This window comes from Scyliorhinus torazame, chromosome 18, assembly GCF_047496885.1.
Source record: "Scyliorhinus torazame isolate Kashiwa2021f chromosome 18, sScyTor2.1, whole genome shotgun sequence".
Classification (NCBI taxonomy): Eukaryota; Metazoa; Chordata; class Chondrichthyes; order Carcharhiniformes; family Scyliorhinidae; genus Scyliorhinus; species Scyliorhinus torazame.
The window spans coordinates 24,402,218-24,418,115 of NC_092724.1; the positions used below are offsets into that span (position 1 = coordinate 24,402,218).

General features: G+C 53.3%; 2 protein-coding genes across 2 annotated transcripts; one reads left to right on the plus strand and one right to left on the minus strand.

Moving 5' to 3' along the window:
• The first annotated feature begins 4,369 nt into the window (after window positions 1-4,369).
• On the plus strand, window positions 4,370-4,916 carry LOC140394782 (small nuclear ribonucleoprotein E-like). Its single transcript, XM_072481981.1, has one exon. It carries the CDS (start codon window positions 4,465-4,467, stop codon window positions 4,741-4,743), a length of 279 nt encoding a protein of 92 aa, XP_072338082.1. The 5' UTR covers window positions 4,370-4,464; the 3' UTR covers window positions 4,744-4,916.
• Window positions 4,917-6,944: 2,028 nt separating this feature from the next.
• LOC140395048 (transcription factor JunD-like) lies at window positions 6,945-9,007 on the minus strand. Its single transcript, XM_072482396.1, has one exon. The coding sequence runs from the start codon at window positions 8,896-8,898 to the stop codon at window positions 8,023-8,025; it is 876 nt and encodes a 291-aa protein (XP_072338497.1). The 5' UTR covers window positions 8,899-9,007; the 3' UTR covers window positions 6,945-8,022.
• Between the last annotated feature and the right edge of the window lie 6,891 nt (window positions 9,008-15,898).

The following is a 15,898-nucleotide window of genomic DNA, read 5'->3' on the forward strand; positions in this document are numbered from 1 at the left end:
ACTACCGAAGTTAAGCTCACTGGCCTAGAATTACCCGCTTTCTGCCTACCTCCTTTTTTAAACAGTGGTGTCACGTTTGCTAATTTCCAATCCGCCGGGACCACCCCAGAGTCCAGTGAATTTTGGTAAATTATCACTAGTGCATTTGCAATTTCCCTAGCCATCTCATTTAGCACTCTGGGATGCATTCCATCAGGTCCAGGAGACTTGTCTACCTTTAGCCCCATTAGCTTGCCCATCACTACCTCCTTGGTGATAACAATCCTCTCAAGGTCCTCACCTGTCATAGCCTCATTTTCATCAGTCACTGGCATGTTATTTGTCTCTTCCACTGTGAAGACCGACCCAAAAAACCTGTTCAGTTCCTCAGCCATTTCCTCATCTCCCATTATTAAATCTCCCTTCTCATCCTCTAAAGGACCAATATTTACCTTAGCCACTCTTTTTTGTTTTATGTATTTGTAGAAACTTTTACTATCTGTTTTTATATTCTGAGAAAGTTTACTCTCATAATCTATCTTACTCTTCTTTATAGCTTTTTTAGTAGCTTTCTGTTGCCCCCTAAAGATTTCCCAGTCCTCTAGTCTCCCACTGATCTTTGCTACTTTGTATGCTTTTTCCTTTAATTTGATACTCTCCCTTATTTCCTTAGATATCCACGGTCGATTTTCCCTCTTTTTACCGTCCTTCCTTTTTGTTGGTATAATCCTTTGCTGAGCACTGTGAAAAATCACTTGGAAGGTTCTCCACTGTTCCTCAACTGTTTCACTATAAAGTCTTTGCTCCCAGTCTACCTTAGCTAGTTCTTCTCTCATCCCATTGTAATCTCCTTTGTTTAAGCACAAAACACTAGTGCTTGATTTTACCTTCTCACCCTCCATCTGTATTTTAAATTCCACCATATTGTGATCGCTCCTTCCGAGAGGATCCCTAACTATGAGATCCTGAATCAATCCTGTCTCATTACACAGGAACAGATCTAGGACCGCTTGTTCCCTCGTAGGTTCCATTACATACTGTTCTAGGAAACTATCGCGGATACATTCTATAAACTCCTGCTCAAGGCTGCCTTGACCGACCTACGTTGAGTTTATACCCCGAAAAGTCCCCAAACTCCCTAAGGATCCGCATGACCTCCGCCATCCCCTCCACTGGATCCGAAACATACAACAGGTCATCGGCATACAACGACACCCGGTGTTCCTCTCCCCCCCGAACCAATCCCCTCCATTTCCTGGACTCCCTCAGTGCCATGGCCAGCGGCTCAATTGCCAATGCAAACAACAAGAGGGATAAGGGACACCCCTGCCTCGTCCCCCGGTACAGCCGAAAGTACTCTGACCTCCGCTGGTTCGTAGTCACACTCGCCACTGGGGCTCTATATAGCAGCCTGACCCAACTGATGAACCCCTCCCCGAACCCAAACCTCCGCAGCACTTCCCAAAGATACTCCCACTCCACCCGATCAAAGGCCTTCTCCGCGTCCATAGCTGCCACTACCTCCGCTTCCCCCTCCACCGAGGGCATCATAATCACATTGAGGAGCCTCCGCACATTTGTATTTAGCTGCCTACCCTTCACAAATCCCGTCTGGTCCTCATGAATCACCCCCAGGACACAGCCCGCTCTTCTCGTAGCCAGCACCTTCGCCAGCAACTTAACGTCAACATTGAGGAGCGAGATCGGTCTATACGACCCACATTGCAATGGATCCTTGTCCCGCTTCAGGATCAAAGAAATCAGCGCCCCGGACATTGTCGGGGCAAGGTCCCCTCCTCCCTCGCCTTATTAAAAGTCCTCACTAGCAACAGGACCAGCAGGTCCATGTATTTCCTGTAAAATTCAACCAGGAACCCATCCGGCCCCAGGGCCTTCCCCGCCTGCATGTTCCCCAATCCTTTAACCAGCTCCTCCAGCCGAATCGGCACCCCCAAACCAGCCACCTGCTCCTCCTCCACCCTCGGGAACCTCAGCTGATCTAGGAATCGTCGCATCACCTCACCCCCCTGCTGGGGCTCAGACCTGTACAGATCCCCATAGAAGTCCCTAAATACCTTGTTTATTCTCACCGCACCGCATTCCCCCCTCTATCCCTAACTCCACCAATCTCCCTCGCTGCCTCCCGCTTACGAAGCTGATGTGCCAGCATCCGACTCGCCTTATCCCCATACTCATAAACCGCCCCTTGCGCTTTCCTCCACTGTGCCTCTGCTTTCCCCGTGGTCATCAGGTCGAACTCCGTCTGGAGGTTCCGTCGCTCCCCAAGTAGCCCCTCCTCAGGGGCCTCTGCATAACTCCTGTCCACGCTTAAAATCTCCCCCACCAACCTCTCCCTCCTCTCTCTCTTCTCCCTGTGGGCCTTAATGGAGATTAGCTCTCCCCTGACCACCGCCTTCAACGCCTCCCAGACTACCCCCACCTGCCCCTCCCCGTTGTCGTTGGCCTCCAAGTATCTTTCAATACACTCCCGCACCCGCCCACACCCTCATCTGCCAACAGTCCCACATCAAGCTCTGGTCCCTCTCCTCCCCCAACTCCAGCTCCGCCCAATGCGGGGCGTGGTCTGAGATGGCTATGGCCGAATATTCCGTTCCCTCCACTTTCAGGATTAGCGCCCTACTCAAAATGAAAAAAATCTATCCGGGAGTAGACTCTATGGACGTGGGAAAAGGAAGAAAATTCCCTGACCTGCAGCCTGGCAAACCTCCATGGATCCACTCCCCCCATCTGGTCCATAAACCCAGAGCACCTTGGCCGCATCCGGCCTCTTACCCGTCCTGGACCTAGAACGGTCCAGTGCTGGGTCCAGCACCCTGTTGAAGTCCCCCCCCCCCCCCCCCCCCAATTATCAAGCTTCCTACCTCCAGGTCCGTAATCCAACCCAGCATGCGTTTCATAAATCCGGCATCATCCCAATTCGGGGCATATACGTTCACCAGTACCACCCGCACCCCCTGCAACATACCACTCCTCATCACATATCGAACTCCATTATCCGCTACAATATTCAGTGCCGCGAACGACACCCGCTTCCCCACCAGTATTGCAACCCCTCTGTTCTTCGCATCCAGCCCTGAATGGAAGACCTGCCCTACCCATCCCTTTCTCAGCCGAACCTGATCTGCCACCTTCAGGTGCGTCTCCTGGAGCATAGCCACATCTGCCTTCAGTCCCTTTAAGTGCGCGAACACCCGGGCCCTCTTGACCGGCCCGTTCAGGCCCCTCACATTCCAAGTTAACAACCGGATCAGGGGCTACTCCCCCCCCGCCTAGCCATCTCCTTTTCTAGGCCAGCCACGTGCCCGCGCTCTCCGGTCCCCCAGGTGGCGGACCCCCGCCCCGACTACCTCTCCTACTTCCAGCTCCCCTTTGGCCAATGCAGCAGCAACCCAGTTTCCCCCCCGCCCCCCGGATCCTCATCTAGCCATTTTGCTCCCCCATGACACTCCCGTAAGTCAGCTGACCCCGGCCTCTCCCGCCATTCCATCGACCCCCCCAGTGAGATTCCCCCCACCCCTTGGCAGTCAGTGTGCGCTCCTCTCCAGCACCACCCTTCCCCCCTGGCCCCGCCCTTCCCTAGCACGGGAAATAGCCCACGCTTTCCGTCCGAGCCGGTCCCGCCCCCTCTGGCGCAGCTCCTTTTTGCGGTCTTACCCCAACTCCCCATCCCCAGGCCTCCACCCCCTCTTCCACTCACTTTTAAAACTACACACAGGTAAACAACAGAGGGGAAAGGGTGATTTGAGAGGTAAAGAAAATATTAATAAAAATAAAAGATCTTTGATGCACTGGGGTGACTTCCAGTTAAGTGTCTTTCTGAGGTTCAGCTTTTATTTCGGCAGTTCTCGGCTCAAGACGGTTTTCTCTGGCAAGGTTCTCTATAAATTCAGGATCATTTCAAGTTTACAGCAAAGATTTTCCAGTTACTCGCTGGTTTTAGAATAAAGCAGTTCTTCAGTAGCGCGAGAGAGACGGTTTTAAATAATAAATAAAAAATAATATTTATTGTCGCAAGTAGACTTACATTAACAGTGCAATGAAGTTACTATTCGCCACATTTGGGTACATAGAGGGAGAATTCACCTAACAGCACGTCTTTCGGGACTTGTGGGAGGAAACCGGAGCACCCGGAAGAAACCCACGCAGACACGGGGAGAACGTGCAGACTCCGCACAGAGTGACCCAAGCCAAGAATCGAAGCTAGGACGCTGGCCCTGTGAAGCAACGGTGCGAACCACTGTGCTACCGTGTTCCTTCTCCTTCCAAGGTCTAATTAGGTCTCTCAGAAAGCTTCACGCAGGAAACAATCACCGACTATTGTTGGACAGAACACGGTCCCTGGCTGGTTCCTAAGCATCTCACACTGCGCCGAGTAGGTTTCGCCGGCGCACGCGCCAGCCAGCCAGTGGGCAAGCCGCCATTTTGTTCGCTAGCTGCCAGCCGCAGGGGGACGGAGCCGGCGACATGGCGTACCACGGGCAGGCTCCGAAAGTGCAGAAAGTGATGGTGCAGCCCATCAATCTTATTTTCAGGTACCTTCAAAATCGATCCAGGATCCAAGTGTGGCTACATGAACAAGTCAACATGAGGATAGAAGGGTGTATAATTGGCTTTGATGAATACATGAACCTTGTTCTGGATGATGCAGAGGAAATTCACATGAAATCAAAATCAAGAAAACTATTGGGCCGTGTTATGCTGAAAGGGGACAACATCACCTTACTACAGAGCGCCCACAGCTAAGAATGGATTCACTGGAACTTGATTGTCTATACACTATAGCAAATAGCTAACTTGTTTATATAGCATTTTGGATACCGGTTGTCGGAAAACAGATTAAGTTGTGATGTGTTTTTGTACCTAGCCACAGTAACGATTTTCTGAAATAAAAATCTTATAACCCAAAAAAAAAAAAAGAGTAGGTTTCACCTCTCCAAAATACAAAACCTAGGAACACGGTCTTGACAAGCAGGCTGTTTCAGCTTGGGTCGATGGACCAAAAATAATATAAATAAGAGGAAATAAACAGGAAGGATTCTTACAAAGGTAGGTAAGATAGTTAGTGGTGAAGAGGATGCAAGAGTGTGTAAGGGGACAGACAGGTTAAATGAGTGGGCAAAAATGTGGCAGATGGGAGTACCATGTGGAAAAAAGTGAACCTTTCCACTTTGGCAGGAAGAATAAAAAAGCATGCTATCTTATTGGAGAGATTGCGGAACTGAGATACAGTGATCTGGGTGACCTGGTGCATGGATTACAGGTACGTCAAGTGATTAGGAAGGTGAATGGAATGTTGTCAAGTATTGGCAGGGGAATGGAACGTAAAAGTAGTGATGCTTTGCTATAGTTGTACAGGGCATCCGGTTCAGTGAGTTCAGTTTCGGTCTCCTTATTTAAGGAAAGATATAAATGCATCAGCAGGTCAGAGAAGCTTCACTTGACTGATATCTGGGAGGAGGGGATTATCTTGAGAAAAGGTTGGCTGGTCCTGTATTCATTGGAGTTCAGAAGACCGAGAGGTGATCTTATTGAAACATACAAGATCCTGAGGGAACTTGACAGGGTGAATGCTGAAAGGATGCTTCCCGTTGTGGGAGAGAATAGAACGAGGGATCCCCCGCATAAGGAGAAATATTTTCTGAGGGTTATGAATATTTGAAAATTCCGTCCCTGGAGAGTGAAGGAGGCAGGTCAAGGAATATTTTTAAGGCAGAGGTAGATTATTGACTAAGGGAGACAAAGATTATTGGGGGGTAGGTAGAATGTGGAATTAAGGCCAAAATCCTATCAGCTACGATCTTACTGAATAGCAGTGCAGGATTGATGGACCAACTTGCCTACTGCCAATTCGTACGTTCACCCACAGGTTACCCTCTTAACTGACCAAATATTTAAACACTGATCAGATTGGGTTCAGCAAGAAAGCCTGATCCTGCCTTCAGATCCAGTGGGAAATACCCACCGCTCAGGTCAGAAACACCTTCCGCACCACTCTTTAACAAGGGTCTTCTCACTGCGCTGTAATGTTCTATGTTCTCCTACCCCGCACCACTCACTGATCATACAACCATTGAAATAACTGAATGACAGGTCAGACCTCCTTGTCGTTTACACTTCTACTCTCTCGACCTTCCAAAGTTTATCACAGCCACTGAAGCTTTTTTTTTTTGAAGTGTGGTAACTGTTGCAATATCGAAAAACAGGACCACTGATTTGTGCACAGCAAGATTCAATGAAACAGCAATGTGACAAATGGACAGATCTGCTTTTACTGACATTGGGTTGCAAGATAAATATTGATCTTCTACATTCACCTGTGCCAGGGCTTCAGGAGTTCCTCAGTGCCCCCCCATAATAAGCAATGCCCCCTCAGCGGCCAACATTCAAGGTCCCCTCAGCGGCCCCCAACATTGAAGGTCCCCTCAGCGGCACCCAACATTCAAGTGCCTCCAGTTGTCAATGCTCTCAGTACAACACTACTAGCACCAGGACTATGGGGAAAATGAAGGAAGTGGTAAAGAGCAAACACAGGTACAATGGGCCCACTGATCTCTGCCAGTGTTGCATTGTTTTAAGATTCTGGAGCTGGATTCAAACCTTCTTCAAGGCAAGAGTGCACTGAACCACAGCCGACACCCAACTGCAGGGCAGCAAGGCTGATGAAGCAAACTGTTAAGACACTCTTGTCATTCTGCACAGCAACTACAAACGTCTTTGACAGAATTCGTCCTAATGGAGTGTGTAGATATCTGTGCAGTACATTTCCTTAAATGATGACAGCTAAACTTAGGCAAATATACACATAAAATACACCGGCCATTCCACATGGTGAACAGTCACCATCAGCAGCTCCTATACCAATCGACATGTGACCCAGTCTCTCCTACCATCAAAGCTGCATTCAGGCTGTGGGCCTTACTAAACAGCAATAAATGCAAAATAAATTGTATTAGACATAAAATACTTTTATTCAAATCTCACATTGTGGCAATACATATTGGAATGTATAGCAACCAAAGTCCATTCAGAATGTTCCCACGACTGTATATAAATAGAGCTTCTTTCAAATGGTAAAAACACATTCCAACACTATTGTTGTAACAGATTGACACTTATTTACAATTATTTAAAAAGTTTGCACCAGAATTGAAACACAAACACTGCACAAAATGAGCAGTCGACTTGTTTTGAGTCTGTAGATGGTTTAAGGCCAGGTCTCAATCCATGCAGCTTTTCCACAAACAGCAGGAACACCTATCACAGGTCGACACAGACATGCAGCAAATGTTGGCCCAACACTGGCACCCATTTGGTTTTTGGTCAACTGAAGTCAGTCAAATTACTGTCCAAAGAAAAAGGTAGTCACATCAGAACTGCCCTGGGCCCCTCAGGGAGCAGTTGGAGTTTGTGAGCGCTCTCTCTCTCTGACAGAACTGATCAGAGACAAGGTCCATGAATGTCCATTGAGTAATGTCCCAGGAGGAGGAGGAGGGAGGTGATGTCCTGCACTGGAGCCCCAGGGAAAGGAGATGTAATGTCCTCCACTGAGCCCCAGGGGGTGGGGAATGATGTCTTGCACTAGAGCCCCAGGAGAAGGGTGTGTGTGATGTCTTGCACTGGAGCCCTAGGGAGGGAGGTGACGTCTTGCACTGGAGCCTCGGGGAGGGTGTGATGTCCTGCACTGGAGCCCCAAGAGGGGGGGGGGGGGTGATGTGTTACACTGGAGCTCCAGGGAGGGGGAAGGGGTGATGTCTTGCACTGGAGCTCCAGGGAGAGTGGGGGGGGGGAGAAGGGGGTAATGTCTTGCACTGGAGCCCCAGGGAGGAGAGGGGTGGGGTGATGTCCTGCACTGGAGCCCCAGGGAGGAGGGGGGTGATGTCCTGCACTGGAGCCCCAGGGAGGAGGGGGGAAGGGGTGATGTCTTGCACTGGAGCTCCAGGGAGAGTGGGGGGGGGGGGGGGGAAGGGGGTAATGTCTTGCACTGGAGCCCCAGGGAGGAGGGGGGATGTCCTGCACTGGAGTCTAGTAGGCGGGGACCGGAGGAGAGAGCAGCAGTTGGCAGCCACTGTTGACATGGGTTAGCACCTTCTGTTTGAGCTGAGCCACCTGCTCCCTCAGCAGGCTGGCGGTGGACGCCAGCTCCGAGTTCTGACACTTGAGGCTCTTGACCTTGTCCTCCAGCCGGGAGATCCGCTCCAGCTTCCTCTTGCGGCACTTGGAGGCGGCGATGCGGTTCCGGAGCCGCTTCCTCTCGGCTTTGATCCGCTCCTGAATGTCCATGTCGATGGGGGAGAGCGGCGGGCTGTCCCCCAGGCCCGACACGTCGGGCACGGTCTGCGGCTCGTCCTTCGGGGCCTGCAGCCGGGCCTGGGGGCAGAGCGGCTGCCCGAGCCCCGTCGGGAAGGCGGCCAGCCCGGCCTCGGGGCTGTAGCCGAGGGCGGCGGGCCCGGGCCCCGCGGCCTCGGCCCCCGGCGCGCTGTAGGTGCTCAGGTTGGTGTAGATGGGCGGCTCGGAGTGCTGCAGGCCGGCGGGGCCGGGGCTGGGAGCGGCGGGGCCCGGCCCGGCCGCCGGGCTGGGGACGCTCAGCTGGTTCTGTTTATGGAGGTCCTCCAGCGCTTTGACGAATCCCTCGGCGAACGAGTTCTGCTCGTCCGTCACCCCCCGGGTGTACAGGCCGGGCGCCGGGCCGGGGCTGGTGGTCACTAGGCCGCTCGACTGGATGATGAGGCGCTCGAGGTCGGGCGAGGCCAGCTTGAGGAAGCTGAGGTCCGGCGAGTTGAGCGCCGCCTCGGGCTCTCGCTGGTTCTTGAGGCCGCTGCCGGAGACGGGCAGGCTCAGGCTCTTCTTCATGCTGCGGACCAAGCTCAGGCTGTCGTCATGGTAGAAAGGCGTTTCCATCCCTGGCCGGAGCTCACGGGGAGCCCCGGGCTTGGACAAGGCCTCCGGCTGGACCCCCGTCCTCTCTGTCTCCCTCCACCCACCGCTGCTGCCGCGCTCTCTGCCGCTCGCCGCCGAACCGCTCCTTTATATACCCTCGGCCATGTGTCCGCCAGGCCCATGATGTCACCGGTCAGCTCTCCCATTGGTCGCCGGTGACGTCTTCCACACCGGCAGTTTTGCATGCTGCTCTCGATTGGCCGCCCGTTGTCAGGGAGACGGATTGTGTACGCCAAATAGCGCGGTGTGTTGTGGGGTGACGTAATGGTTTCGGGGCGGAGCGATCAGTAACATGTGACCTGAGGAGTGAAGGAGCCAGCCGGAGCGGCCGGGGCTGAGCTGTGGAGGGGGGCTGCGTGGTTATTGTCCCCGTCCCTGAGCACAGAGCTGCGGGTTCGAGTCCAACCCCAGGCGGGGAGGTTCAAAACTTGACTCAACTTATAATCCCTTCACACTACTCTCTCCACAAACAATAGTTTAACCGTTGGATTTTATAAGCATAAAGAGGCCCTTCAGCCCATCATTTTTTTAAAAATAAATTAAAGTACACAATTCATTTTTTCCAATTAGGTGGCAACTTAGTGCGGCCAATCCACCGAGCCTGCACATCTTTGGGTTGGGGCGAGACCCACGCAATCAGGGGGAGAATGTGCAAACTCCACACGGACGGTGACCCGGGGTCGGGATCGAACCTGGGACCTCGGCGCCGTGAGGCTGCAGTGCTAACCACTGTGCTGCCCCGAGCACTTATCTATTCTAATCTTATTTTCCAGCACTTGGCATTGTTCTATTCCCTTTTGAAAACTCTGACTGAATCTGCATCCACCACACTCTCAGGCGGTACACTCTGCAGTAGGGTGTTAAGTAGGGTACTGTTTCCAAGGGCCAGTGCTCTCGGTGGTCCCCTTCTGCACTGTAAATTCTATGATTCTATGATTCTAGGTCCTGCCCACTCGCTGCATGACAAAGGGTTTTCCTCATGTCGCCTCTGGTTTTTTTAGCCAATTAGTCCTCTGCCAGTGACATTTTCCCCTTATCGTCTGTGCCCAGATCTCTCGTGATTTTGAATAACATTCGATATCAAATCTCCTCTCAACCTTGCCGTCTCTGAGGCAGACAGCAACAGCTTCGCCCAACTATTCTCATAACCGAAGTCCTGGAATAATTCCTGTGAATTTTTGCTGCACCCTCTCTGAAACCGTCACAATTTTCCAAAAGCTTGGTGGCGAGACCTGGACCAAATCATCGTGTTGAAGTTGAACCAGTGTTTGAAAGAAAGTTCATTATAACTTCAAGACGTCCTGCCAGTGACTAGGACAAAGGCGTCCCCAGTGGAGGGCAAAGGGGTGAAGAAAGAAGTTATAGTCAGACTTGTACTTACAAGAAAAATGCATTTTGATAGCCCCTTTCACATCGTCAGGACTTGCCAACGCTCCTTACAGACAATAAATTACTTTTGACAGTTTAGGGGTTAAGGGGAGAAGGCAGGAGACTGGGGATGAGAAAAATATCAGCCATGATTGGCGGAGCAGACCCGGTGGGCCGAGTGGCCTAATTCTGCTCCTATGTCTTATGGTCTTATGAGAAGCAGTCATGGGACAAATGCAGCAGCCAATTAGTGCACAGCAAAATCCCAGACACAGCAAGGACAATAAATGACCATATAAATTACTTGATAATATAGGAGTATAATCCCAGGGGGGAGAGCTCCCCTGACTGTTGCTTAAATAGTGGCCATGTGACCTTTAACATCCACCTGAACAGGCAAACTTCTCCCTGATTGATCAGCTCATCAGACAGACGACACCTTTGAGCGTGCAGCGCTGCCTGATTACTGCAGAGGGGTGTCCGTCTAGATGATGTGCTCAATCCATGATGTGCAGATTAAACTCCTAATTTTCTGACTCAGGTGAAAGTTTATATCAAATATACACACATTTCTACGCTGCTAAAAATATTTGAGGAAGTTAACATGAGTCAAAGTTGTGACTGAGATTTGTACCAAACCGACTCATTAAGACTGCATTTATTTTGCAGAGTGACACAGGATACAGCTTCTAAACCACAAGGGGTTGACTCTCAGCCTGCATTGGTGACACTTGATCAGTCCGTAAGTGAGTGTTGTCATGGCTTCATTTCCTTCGCAACCAGAGATGAGAAGTAAAAACAGCTGGAAATACACAGCTGTCTGCTCATCGTCAGTAGCTTATTGTATTGGGTGGAGGCCTTTGTTACAACAGAGAGAAAGGTCAGAGAACTCCCTTCATACGCCAGCCTTATTTTCAGACAATCTGTCTAAATCTGTCTGTGAAAAACTGTTTTGAAAACTAATCTCCCTCACTAGAGTTATTCCCCTCCTCTCCTGAAGGTGCTGACTCTCACTGGGGTATGGGTCCCCCTCTTCTCCTGAAGGTGCTGACTCTCACTGGGGTATGGGTCCTCCTCCTCTCCTGAAGGTGCTGACTCTCACTGGGGTACGGGTCCCCCTCCTCTCCTGTAGGTGCTGACTCTCGCTGGGATACGGGTCCCCCTCCTCTCCTGAAGGTGCTGACTCTCACTGGGGTACGGGTCCCCCTCCTCTCCTGAAGGTGCTGACTCTCACTGGGGTACGGGTCCCCCTCCTCTCCTGAAGGTGCTGACTCTCACTGGGGTACAGGTCCCTTCTTTCTGGGTGAGTTCAGACATGAGTTTCAACTGGATATTTGATATTTATAAATGACCTGGAGGAGGGCGTAGAAGGATGGGTGAGTAAATTTGCAGATGACACTAAAGTCGGTGGAGTTGTGGACAGTGCGGAAGGATGTTACAAGTTACAGAGGGACATAAGCTGCAGCGCTGGGCTGAGAGGTGGCAAATGGAGTTTAATGCAGAAAAGTGTGAGGTGATTCATTTTGGAAGGAATAACAGGAAGACAGAGTACTGGGCTAATGGTAAGATTCTTGGCAGTGTGGATGAGCAGAGAGATATCGGTGTCCCGTACCAGCCTCCCAAACAAGCGCCGGAATGTGGCGACTAGGGGCTTTTCACAGTAACTTCATTTGAAGCCTACTTGTGACAATAAATGATTTTCATTTCATTTTTCATTTCATGTACATAGAGCCCTGAAAGTTGCCACTCAGGTTGAGAGGGTTGTTAAGAAGGCGGATGGTGTGTTAGCTTTTATTGGTAAAGGGATTGAGTTTCGGAGCCATGAGGTCATGTTGCAGCTGTACAAAACTCTGGTGCGGCCGCATTTGGAGTATTGCGTGCAATTCTGGTCGCCGCATTATAGGAAGGATGTGGAAGCATTGGAAAGGGTGCAGAGGAGATTTACCTGAATGTTGCCTGGTATGGAGGGAAGATCTTATGAGGAAAGGCTGAGGGACTTGAGGCTGTTTTCGTTAGAGAGAAGAAGGTTAAGAGGTGACTTAATTGGGGCATACAAGATGATCAGAGGATTAGATAGGGTGGACAGTGAGAGCCTTTTTCCTCGGATGATGATGTCCAGCACGAGGGGACATAGCTTTAAATTGAGGGGAGATAGATATAGGACAGATGTCAGAGGTAGGTTCTTTACTCAGAGAGTAGTAAGGGCGTGGAATGCCCTGCCTGCAACAGTAGTGGACTCGCCAACACTAAGGGCATTCAAATGGTCATTGGATAGACATATGGATGATAAGGGAATAGTGTAGATGGGCTTTAGAGTGGTTTCACAGGTCGGCGCAACATCGAGGGCCGAAGGGCCTGTACTGCGCTGTAATGTTCTATGTTCTAACAGGGAGAATCACAAACCTGCCTCGTTTGTCAGCCAGCATCTACCCAACTACCTCTTTTAGCACTGGGTGATATTGAAAGAGTTCTGAGAACAATAAATTGAAATGATGAATTTGAAGGAGACTTTCTGTGGAAACATTTCAATGTTTTGAATGGAGTGAAGTTTTTGGAGGTTGGCGCTAATTTAGAGAAGTGGAACTAACTAAACCATGGATGAAGTGGAATTAAGTGGAGTGGGGTGGGATTGAGAGTGGGTGGGAGTGGAGTGAGAGTGGGAGTAGGAGTGAGATGAGAGTGGGGTGTGGGGTGGGAGGAGGAGTGAGGGTGAGATTGGGGGTGGGGGTGGGGGTGAGAGCGGGTGGGGGTGGAGGTGAGAGTGGGTGGGAGTAGGAGTGGGGGTGTGGGTGGGGGTGGGGATGAGAATGGGTGGGGGTGGGGGTGAGAGTGGGTGGGAGTAGGAGTGGGGGTGAGAGTGGGGGTGGGGGTGAGAGTGGGTGGGAGTGGAGGTGGGGGTGAGAGTGGGTGGGAATGGGGGTGGGGGGGGTGAGAGTGGGTGGGAGTAGGAGTGGGGGTGTGGGTGGGGGTGGGGGTGAGAGTGGGGTGGGAGTAGGAGTGGGGGTGAGAGTGGGGGTGGGGGTGGGTGAGAGAGTGGGTGGGGGTGGAGGTGGGGGTGAGAGTGGGTGGGGGTGGAGGTGGGGCTGCGAGTGGGTGGGAGTAGGAGTGGGGGTGAGAGTGGGGGTGTGGGTGGGGGTGAGTGGGAGTAGGAGTGAGATGAGAGTGGGAGTGGGGGTGAGAGTGGGGGTGGGGGTGGGAGTAGGAGTGGGGGTGAGAGAGGGGGTGGGGGTGAGAGTGGGGGTGGGGGTGGGGGTGAGAGTGGGGGTGGGAGTGGGAGTGGGGGTGAGAGTGGGGGTGGGGGTGGGAGTAGGAGTGGGGGTGAGAGTGGGGGTGGGGGTGAGAGTGGGGGTGGGGGTGGGGGTGAGAGTGGGGGTGGGAGTAGGAGTGGGGGTGAGAGTGGGGGTGGGGGTGGGAGTAGGAGTGGGGGTGAGAGTGGGGGTGGGGGTGAGAGTGGGGGTGGGGGTGGGGGTGAGAGTGGGTGGGAGTAGGAGTGGGGGTGGGGGTGGGGGTGAGAGTGGGGGTGGGGGTGGGGGTGAGAGTGGGGGTGGGGGTGAGAGTGGGTGGGAGTAGGAGTGGGGGTGAGAGTGGATGGGAGTAGGAGTGGGGGTGAGAGTGGAGGTGGGTGTGGGGGTGAGTGGGAGTAGGAGTGGGGTCAGAGTGGGGTAGGAGTGGGGGTGAGAGTGGGGGTGTGGGTGAGAGTGGGTGGGAGTAGGAGTGGGGGTGAGTGGGAGTAGGAGTGAGATGAGAGTGGGGGTGGGGTAGGAGTGGGTGGGTGTGGGGTGTGGGTGAGAGTGGGGTGGGAGTAGGAGTGTGGGTGAGAGTGGGGGTGTGGGTGAGAGTGGGTGTGGGTGGGAGTGGGGGTGGGGGGGTGGGTGAGAGTGGGGTGGGAGGAGGAGTGTGGGTGAGAGTGGGTGTGGGTGGGAGTGGGGGTGGGGGGGGTGGGTGAGAGTGGGGTGAGAGTGGGGGTGTGGGTGAGAGTGGGTGTGGGTGGGAGTGGGGGAGGGGGGGTGGGTGAGAGTGGGGTGGGAGGAGGAGTGTGGGTGAGAGTGGGAGTGTGGGTGCGTGTAAGAGTGGGTGGGAGTAGGTGTGGGTGGGTGGGAGTGAATCCAGTATCTGGGGCGAGATTCTCCGACCCCCCGCCGGGTTGGAGAATCACCGGGGGCCGCCGTGAATCCCGCCCCACCGGTTGCCGAATTCTCCAGCACTGGATATTCGGCGGGGGCGGGAATCGCACCGCGCCTGTTGGCAGGCCCCCCCCCGGCGATTCTCCGGCCCGGATGGGCCGAAGTCCCGCTGCTGGAATGCCTGTCCCGCCGGCGTGAATCAAACCACCTCTCTTACCGGCGGGACAAGGCGGCGCGGGCGGGCTCCGGGGTCCTGGGGGGGGCGCGGGGCGATCTGGCCCCAGGGGTGCCCCTACGGTGGCCTGGCCCGCCATCGGGGCCCACCGATCCGCGGGCGGGCCTGTGCCGTGGGGGCACTCTTTTCCTTCCTCCTTCGCCACGGACTCCACCATGGCAGAGGCGGAAGAGACCCCCGCCACTGCGCATGAGCAGAGTGGGGGTGCGGAGGATTCCGCACCTTTGGGGCGGCGCAATGCCGGACTGATTTGCGCCGTTTTTGGCGCCAGTCGGCAGACATCCTGCCGAATACGGAGAATTTTGCCCCATGTTGAATGAGGGGTGAGCGGTCAGTGTGGAGAGGTTTGAGGGGTCAGCGTGGAGAGAGTTTACATAGATTACATAGATTACATAGAACATACAGTGCAGAAGGAGGCCATTCGGCCCATCGAGTCTGCACCGACCCACATTAATCCCTCACTTCCACCTTATCCCCGCAACCTAATAACCCCTCCCAACCCTTATGGACACTACGGGTAATTTAGCATGGCCAATCCACCTAACCTGCACGTCTTTGGACTGTGGGAGGAAACCGGAGCACCCGGAGGAAACCCACGCAGACACGGGGAGAACGTGCAAACTCCGCACGTTGAGGGGTCAGTGTGGAGTGGGTTGAGCGGTCAGTGTGGAGAGCGTTGAGAGGTCAGTGTGGAGACGGTTGTCGGGTCAATGTGGAGAGGGTTGAAGGGTCAGTGTGGAGAGGGTTGTCGGGTCAATGTGGAGAGGGTTGACGGGTCAGTGTGGAGACGGTTGTCGGGTCAATGTGGAGAGGGTTGACGGGTCAGTGTGGAGAGGGTTGAGGGGTCAGTGTGGAGAGGGTTGAGGGATCAGTGTGGAGAGGGTTGAGGGGTCAGTGTGGAGAGGGTTGAGCGGTCAGAGTGGAGAGGGTTGAGGGATCAGTGTGGAGAGGGTTGAGGGGTCAGTGTGGAGAGGGTTGAGGGATCAGTGTGGAGAGGGTTGAGGGATCAGTGTGGAGAGGGTTGAGGGGTCAGTGTGGAGAGGGTTGAGCGGTCAGAGTGGAGAGGGTTGACGGGTCAGTGTGGAGAGGGTTGAGGGGTCAGTGTGGAGAGAGTTGAGGGGTCAGTGTGGAGAGGGTTGAGGGGTCAGTGTGGAGAGGGTTGAGGGGTCAGTGTGGAGAGGGTTGAGGGGTCAGTATGGAGAGGGTTGAGCGGTCAGTGTGGAGAGGGTTGAGG

Bases quoted from the DNA above. Each gene is read 5' to 3' on its own strand.
- LOC140395048 (XM_072482396.1), bottom strand. From the start codon at position 8,898: ATGGAAACGCCTTTCTACCATGACGACAGCCTGAGCTTGGTCCGCAGC.
- LOC140394782 (XM_072481981.1), top strand. From the start codon at position 4,465: ATGGCGTACCACGGGCAGGCTCCGAAAGTGCAGAAAGTGATGGTGCAG.